Below are 8,973 nucleotides of genomic sequence, written 5' to 3' on the forward strand. Positions count from 1 at the left end.
TCTGTGTGGTCCTGAAATACTTTACACCATGTGAACAGAGATCTTTTTAACCCTTTTACAGATTTGTTCCATTCCGCCATTCTTGAAAAATCTTCTTCGTCTTTTACGTCCGTATTTCGCTTGTACTACGCTTCACTGCACCCTCAATCACTGAGTGAAATGAAGACAGAGGCATAGGTATAGACAGAAGGCTCTGTTTGTGTTCATATACAACATTGGACATAATGAGCCTATATAGGGAATCAGTCTTAACACTGATAGTGTCATTATTTTATAGCCATTACATTGTGCAATCAGCATTTATTTCATAATGATTAGTTAAAGGTCCAATGTGTAGGATTTAAGGGCATCTTTGGCAGAGATGGAATGTTATATTCATAACTATGTTTTTGTTAGTTTCTAATCACCTGAAACTGAGAATTGTTGTGTTTTCATTACCTCAGAATGATCTGTCTATATATCTACATACTAGGCTTCGGCAATATGTAATATTTTATACCTTCATACCTTTCTGAAAGTTCACTGTATGTGCGGTGCTATTGAAAAACATAACTTAAGCATGACTAAATACCCTGGTATACCATAATATCATCACATCACCCAAGCCTACTACATACAGAGTGGGTACTCTTCCATGGAGTATTAAATGTTGTTCTACAGTGGCCCAAAACACACAAACCCAACACTGGCTCTAGATAGTGACATTTGTGTTTTCACATTTTTGCATTGGCCTCCATAGTTCTCCTAAATGTTTGGCACACAGGAGATGTTTCAGTTCTGCAACCTTACCATTAGATGCCACTAAATCCTACACACCGGACCTTAAATACAACAACACATTTTTTTCTTACCCCTTTTGCAAGCTAAAATTTTCCCACTTTCCAAACTTACTCCGGGTGGTTGTGCATGAGTGCACACACAGAAAACAGGAGGCAGAAGCAAGCCAATAACTCAAAAAAAAGTCCAACTTGAAAGCATCCAAAGGGCAGCTAGGTACTGTGCTGTAATTGATTTGGACCTGAACCATAATGTGCACAGACTCCCATCACAACGCTGCAGTGTGCTGACCTGCAGTTATCTGGCACTCATTTGGGAAACCATATTTTGAAGACAATTTATCTTCACTTCCTCGTACTTGCGTTAAATCTCATATTGTACCAGGAGACTTCAGGAAGTGTTTTGAATGAAAAAGAAGTTTTGTGAAAGAGTGAGTGCCCTTTCACAGACTTGATGCAAACTTTTCCAGTGTGGCTGACAAGCAAGAATTACTGAGTACTGTGTGTGATCCATGGGAGGAGAATTTTCTCCAGGCTTGTGTAGGCTACCATGTGCATGTGTGTGCGCGCACGCACACGTGTGTGTGTGTGTGTGTGTGTGTGTGTGTGTGTGTGTGTGTGTTTGTTTGTGCTGTGTACACATTTGTATACAACAGTATACACAACAAGCACTTCAGAGGCGTTGTACTATGCACTGAACGCTGTGTGCTGCACAGTCTCTATAACCTTGGCATCCGTGACACACCCCTCTCCCCCAGAATGCATTTTCAGCGTGTTACTAAGCACGGTTCACCCATGGAAACAGAGACACTTGATTGGAGTGCACTCTCCCGCTAAAAGCTTTATTCTCTTTCCCTTTATATTTAGAATGTGTAGCGTGGAGCGGAAAATGTACAAACCATTATTGGCTGCTGCTTCAGGTCACACAATCAGAGCAGGGCTCCCAATTGTAATTCCATGGGTGGCGAGCTGGGTTTCTCTCTCATTAAAGCACCAACGCGTGGGGAACGCACTACAAAAGCAAATAACCAGGACCTCCTACCCACACACCATTCATAAGATTGTGTGTGCGCATGTGTAGGCAGGTGCATGTGTGTGCTGTTTGTTTGTGTGAGTTTATATTACAGAGGCCATCTAACTAGTTTCAAACACCACGGGATAAACTCTGCTACAGTTTAATTTATGGCTCAGTAAAACAACAGTGACGCAGGCTTGACTCAATTATTGAACAATCGGGCACTTGATCTCAGGTAGGCAACAAAGCATAAGGGGCGCCATGGATGTCTGCGCCCTTAGGGGGAGGTAGTATTGCAGGCCGCATAATGCACAGGGATTTAAATGGAAGTCTAGTGATGATGTAAATGTATGAGCACAGAGAGACGGTGCCGTATACCACTGCCCTGCAGCTCGCACAGTGAGCAGAGGTGGACACAGAGGTAACACAGTGCATTTATCCAGTCGGTTTTGAGGAAGAGTTAGCCGAGCATGAGGAGACTTTATAATTCAAGTGGACCATGTTTCATGAGGAAATTACTCAGTTTTACTGCAGCATTTATGTGATAGTTGTAATTACCAGTTTCTGTGCTGAATAAGGTTTTGTATGTAAAAATCTGACCACTTACAGTTTGAAGCATCAATAATTTATTTAACCCCCTCTGAAGGGGATCGTTTCTCAAAATGAGGATTTTCACTTTATTGAAAATCCTAAATTTGTGAAGTTATGTTACGTTAAAAAAGATTTGACTGCTTTGTCACAGTGAGGCCCTCTTCAAAGTGGAGCCCCAAGAAATTTTTCATAGGAGTGGCCACATGGGTGGCCTCCTCACTGAAATGTGAAAAAAGTCTTAGAAATTGGAGGGACTGGCAGGGGGGTCTAAGACACAGCCAGTCACCCAATCGTGCTACCTCGCAATCCACAGCACCTTCCACACACACAAAAAGGAGTAGGTTAGTCGTTGACGGGGTGGCAACACAGGGTTTGGTTGATGATGAGTGCAGGCTCCTGATACCAGGGTCAGCCCGTCGAAAAATTCTATTGCAATAGCCAGGTTTCAACCTTTAGAGGGCAGTCACTATTCATATTTATAAATAATATGTAGAATTTTAATAGTTTTCACTTAAATGTAATGTCAAATCAACATATATGGTAATTTTCAACTGAAAGAAAAGGTTTGTGGCTTTTTAAAGACAGTCGGGATCCAATTATTTTTGCCAGAGGGGGAGCTGTGGAGAGGCAGGCAATTGTATCAGGGGAGCCAAGGCCCCCCTGGCCCTCCTTGGGATTGCCACTGCCCCTTAATGCTGCTCTAGCAATCTATCAAGGGTGACCATGAAAAACACTCGCAACACAGCACTGCAGCATGTTTTTACCCCTGCATCAAAAACTGTATGTATATTTGGCCTGACAACCTCGAACATTGGTCCTACCATTAACTTAAGCTTACCCAAATCCGAGAATCGGCTTTTGTTTGCCCTTCAGCAACTCACTCGACCTCCGGCTGCTGCAGTGAAAACGTTTATTGGCCCTAAATGGCTGGAGTTGTTGGAGGTTACATGGAAACTGGTGCAAATAAAGTCTAAAGATCAGACAGGCTTTCTCATAAAAAAATCATTGACCAGACAAAATGTGTCGTGCCAAATATCGAAAACTGTGATGATGATGATGATGATGATGATTATGACGATGGCGCAGGGGAAGCTTTAAACAAGTAAAGGAGTCCCTGGGATGAAACTAATGTTTTTCTTAAGCAGATGGCATCAGCTCAGCGCGCTCAGCTGGACACCTCAGTGTCCCGTGGAGTTAATTGACCGAAGCAGTGCCACCCAACAAGCCATTTCTAATATAACTGCCTCTGTAGAGAGGCTTTATACATTTATTGTGAGAGGGAGTGGACGAGGCAGGGAGAGGGCTACAGGGAGAGAGAAAGTAAGGATCCCATGACGCCCACAGCTCCACAGTGACATCAGCGGGTCTAAAAAGAAGCGCAGAAGGGAGATGGGAGGCACCCCACTCATTAGATTTCGTCGTAAGGTCCTGTTCACTCGTGAAGATGCTGCTGCGTCTCTGTGAGGTAGCCTGTGATGTGCGCCAGCAGAGCGGCTTTCTCTTGGTATCCCGGTAAACTTCTGGGGGGGATAGAGGGACCCAGAAACAGCTCCTGAGACTCACAGACTGAAGCTGCTCTGCGGGCATCGATTCACGGCTGAAGAAACTGCGCGTTTTTACTTCGTGTCTGACTTCGTGCGAAGAGCTGGAGAGCTAGAGGTTAACTTTGAGCTTGGAAACGCAAGCCAGGCTATCCTTCACAGGGAAGCATTTGCATCTTTTCATCTGTAAATCGTCTGTAAATATCGTACAGTAACTTTATTTCACTTTATCTCATCCATTCTGCGCTTGCTTTTTACATGAGACTGGCAGTCATACGCGCGCCTCCAAACTAGGACGCACGGAGAACGCACAAGGGTTGAGATTATTTGCTCTCCTAATTATCGCTTCGCTGTAAATGACACCAAATTACTTGATTGTAAATTAAATATTTCCAGCTTCGAGACAGTTATTAATCCAGTGAGAGGAAAAACTTCATGGGCGAAGGGAGTTTTAGTTTTTTCGGGCTGTGATGTAACTCTGCAAAAATTAATGCATAGCAGTCAGCGACACGAACGTTTACTCCTGGTCTGTTTTGGAGAGAAATCTGTTCTACAAAGTGGCAAATCTTCTTAATTGAAGAGCAGTGATCCGTGACTTGACGCATTGCCCGGGACGGTTTTGTATGCTTAAAATGGACTTGGAAGAGCTGCCGTGGAGGATGCAAGGGAGCTACCGTTTGGAAACATCACAGGGATAAAACGAGAGCAACTGAGGTAAATATTATATTAATCATAATGCATTATAATCAAATCAATTATTTTTTAAAAAGTTAACATTTTATTGCGCACAGATTTTTTTTCATAGATACACTTATTTCAGCCGTTAAAAAACAGCGAAATATTCTATAAACAATTTATTCAGTATTCATTATGTTTTTATCTATAAAGAGTCCTGTAATCCCAGCATGGCCTCGGTTTTGGAGAACGGCTGCTCCATGGAGCTGAACGGCTGGAACAGCAGCGCCAGCAGCGCCGGAGCCTCGGTGCCCTGCAACCAGAGCATCCTGAAGCTCGCCCCTTATTCCCCTGAAGCCACGGCGGCCTTCGCCACCGCCATAACCTTGATGGTCCTCTTCACCATCGTGGGGAACATCATGGTCATCATCGCTGTCTTGACCAGCCGCTCTCTCCGAGGACCGCAGAATCTCTTCTTAGTGTCACTGGCTGCTGCAGACATTTTAGTGGCCACACTCATCATCCCCTTTTCTCTGGCCAATGAACTGCTCGGCTACTGGTACTTCAAGTCTCTGTGGTGTGAGATCTACCTGGCGCTGGATGTGCTCTTCTGCACATCCTCCATTGTGCACCTGTGCGCCATCTCACTGGACCGCTACCTGTCAATTTCCAGGGTGACTTATGGGCGTCAGCGGACTCCCCAACGCATCAAAGCCGCCATAGTGGTGGTGTGGCTCATCTCTGCCATCATCTCTTTCCCTCCTCTGCTCTCACTCAACAAGAGCGAGGGAGGGGAAGAGGGGAGTGAGAGAGGACCTCAGTGCCAGCTTAATGATGAGCGCTGGTACATCCTTTACTCCACCATCGGCTCCTTCTTTGCTCCATGCCTCATCATGATCCTGGTCTATATCAGAATCTACCAAATAGCCAAACAGAGAACACGCTGCCCGCCAGGAGAGCCCAGGAAGGATGGGGTTGGCTGTGCCACACCAAGTCAGCCTCCACGACATGTGCAAGCCAACGGGAAGGATGATGAAGAAAGCACACCCCCTTCATCGAACAAAACCTCCAATGCCAGACCCCCCACCCTCGCCGTGACCCCTTCTCCCACCCCAGGAGAGACTCAAACCACTGAGAACGCCACCTCCAATAATCTCCTGCAGCCTCCATCCCCTTCTCTAGCCATGACCCCTGTCACAACCTCCCATGAAACCTCCCTGCATGGCCCCTCGACTCCCTCCTCTGTGCCTCAGCCTGCCCCTGCCAAGAGTAAAGGGAAGGCAAAGAAAGGCAAACAGCTGCGAGGCAAAAAAGCTGACAATAACAATGGTGACAGCTCAAGCACAGAGAGCGATATGGAGCACAGCCACGGAGGCCGAGGCAGCACTAGCATGCCGGGGTCACCTGCAGGAATCCACTCCCCTGCCTCGGTCAAGCGCTACCGGGACATGATTGCGACTTCAAAGGGGGCTCGGCTTGTGCCAGGGAGGAAGTCAAAAATAGACAACACCCCTGGAGCAGCAAGGCGCAAAGCGATGGTCAACAGAGAGAAGCGTTTCACCTTTGTCCTGGCAGTGGTCATCGGAATCTTTGTGGTGTGCTGGTTCCCATTCTTCTTCTCCTACTCTCTGCAGGCAGTGTGCCCGGAGACGTGCGCCATCCCCGATCCACTCTTTAAGTTTTTCTTCTGGATCGGTTACTGCAACTCGTCACTCAACCCGGTCATATACACGATCTTCAACAAAGACTTCAGAAAGGCCTTCAAAAAGATTCTGTGCGGAGGCACCAAGGGTACTTTCTTTTAGCATAAAATCTTCTGTACAGGACATGGACATTCAAAAAAAAAATGCAATCTCTGAGGCATATAAAAGATCAATCATTTCCATTTTTCAGAACACTCAAAGGGCTGTTTTAAAATATATGTCAAACTGTGGAAATTCTCCATATAAAACTGAGAGCCACTCTTTTACAGCCACAGGGTGCACAAACAGACAACTTGGACTGTGAAATCCAGCTTGCAGCAGATCCACATTTTTACAGGGTGTGGGATGAAAACAGGACATGTAATAGAGGCAGCAGTAGACACTTCACTGCTTAGTGCCTCAGTGTTGCAGATAAGATTTTCATTGCAAAGTTTTATCTGCAGATCACATTGAATAATGGATAATGCTGGGACACGGATGGGTGCAGAATCATAGAAGAAGTGCACACATTGTCTCTAAAACTGAAGGTTTAGAGAAAAGCAGGAAAAAAAGTTGAGAATGGATTCCTGGACTTAAATACAGATAGAGTAATGTATTATATTTAAGATGTTTTAGTCATTAAAGGCTCCAGAGTAAACGGGGAAAGAAAACAAGAATAAAGATGGAAAAGTGACCTTAGATTTCTGCGAGCCCTAGGGACATTTATTTATCAATACAGAGCACAAGGAGCACACAAGGTTAGGGGTGATTTCTTACGTCTGCAGTCTTAATTCGCCCAGCTGCAGGGCAAGCATGTGTTCCTAGATTTTTATCTAAAAGAGCAACAACAAGAGAAGGGTTTCTGACGACCTCTGATGCGATGGGCACAGACAAGGGTGCCCTTTCAAACTGAACTTGTGGGCTTTCATGAGGAAAGCCTGCACGTCAGACACCTTGCTCCTGGCTCAGTGTGGGTCATAATGGACACTCAGGTTGTTTGTAATGATAGTCTTGGCTTTCATCTTTCATGAAATACATAAATAGCTCAAGTGAGGGGAATTTTTTTTGGACTTAAGAGAAAACCACATGTTATTGAGATGTAAAAGTAAGACCGTGTGACCCTCCTCACCCTCTCAGCTTGTTTCATGCTTTTTAACTCAACCTGGACTATGACATCAATAGACTGGACTGAGCCATCATTCTTATTAACCCAGTGTTTGGACATTTAAGAAACAATCACTGTTTTTAGCTGCTTCAGAGCCTATTCTCAGTATGTAAGGGGAGGTGCATATGCTGAAGACTGAAAAAAAAATTCTTATCATTCAACATTGTTTTCCAGACACCTGATTAAGCAGGTAGACATTTACATTGACTCTAAAGGACAGATGAACAATGCAATTATGGATGTGTAATGTTACCCCTAATTACGCCTACATGGGTTATTCTGAGAGCCATTTAGCTGAGTCACTCCTTCCCTCTGGCACATCATCGCCTGCAGTGGACCTCTACATGGCACATTTGGTTTATAGCTGAGAGGCGAGAGGATGAATGGTACATTTATTTTTCTCACCATGAGACCGAGGCTTTGTCAGCTTCCTCGACAAAAAAAAAAAAAAAAGAAAAAGAAAATTTGTCTGTGACTGTGAACAGCACACAGGCTTATTGACTCAATGGGACAAGGGCTGTCAGCAGCAACACTTCAATTTACTAATTGTCTAATACTGCTGACCTGTATGAGTGTGCGTGTATGTGAGCATTTGTGTGTTGCCTTTTTTTTCTGTAGAGTGTCAGTGCCTCCTCTGGCTGCTATGTACTACAGATCTACTGTAATATTGATAGGAACAGAGACCAGATTTCCTGGTACAGGCATCGCTTTGAATATTTTGACTCGATGGACAGATCAGCGGTGTATTGCTACATTGAGAAAGTCTTACTGAACTGAAAGTCAGTGTTTATCAGTGATATTGAGTACATGGCTTTTTGGTGATCGATATAGATGGATTACTGAATGGGCCCGCTGGACACAGGCACAACAAAATGATAACAAAGATACACAAAGCAACAAAAAAAGGAGACACAAAATGACATAGAGACACACAAAATGACCAAAAATGACACAAAATGGCTACAAAGAGACACAAAATGACTACAAAGACACACAAAACATCTAAAAAAAATGCACAAATGACCACAAAGACACACAAAACAACATCAAGAAGATATGAAATGACTAAAGATACACAAAATGACCAAAAAAGACACATTCCTACAAAGAGAAAAAAAGTCATAAAAATAACTACAAAGGCGCAAAATCACCACAATGAGACACAAAATGACTACAGAGAGACACAAAACAACAACAAGAAGACACAAAATGACTACAAAGAGACACAAAACAACAACAACAAGACACAAAATGACTGTAAAGATACACAAAATGACCATAAAGAGACACAAAACAATCACAAGCAGAAACAAAATGACTGCTGATACACACCAAATTACCAAAAATTGCACAAAATTACTACAAAGAGATGCAAAACAACCACAAAGTCTGTAAGTCTTGATCTTATGTTGGAGAAGTGGTGGGGTCTTTTACATATCTGTGCCCAGTTGCCCATTGTCTCGTAATCCGTCCATGGTGATCACCCTCAAGGGACCAAAGAGCCTTACAGGACACTCACCTGACTCAG

At 44.0% G+C, this 8,973-nt stretch overlaps 1 protein-coding gene across 1 annotated transcript; it reads left to right on the top strand.

Moving 5' to 3' along the window:
* The first annotated feature begins 3,800 nt into the window (after positions 1–3,800).
* adra2b (adrenoceptor alpha 2B) lies at positions 3,801–8,407 on the top strand. The gene is made up of 2 exons (XM_042488438.1): positions 3,801–4,637; positions 4,812–8,407. The coding sequence occupies exon 2, from the start codon at positions 4,829–4,831 to the stop codon at positions 6,401–6,403; it is 1,575 nt and encodes a 524-aa protein (XP_042344372.1). The 5' UTR covers positions 3,801–4,637; positions 4,812–4,828; the 3' UTR covers positions 6,404–8,407.
* The last annotated feature ends 566 nt before the right edge of the window (positions 8,408–8,973 follow it).

The sequence above is a fragment of the Plectropomus leopardus genome, chromosome 6 (assembly GCF_008729295.1).
Source record: "Plectropomus leopardus isolate mb chromosome 6, YSFRI_Pleo_2.0, whole genome shotgun sequence".
Classification (NCBI taxonomy): Eukaryota; Metazoa; Chordata; class Actinopteri; order Perciformes; family Serranidae; genus Plectropomus; species Plectropomus leopardus.

Excerpts from the sequence above, each read along its gene's own strand:
- adra2b (XM_042488438.1), top strand. The coding sequence starts at position 4,829 with ATGGCCTCGGTTTTGGAGAACGGCTGCTCCATGGAGCTGAACGGCTGG.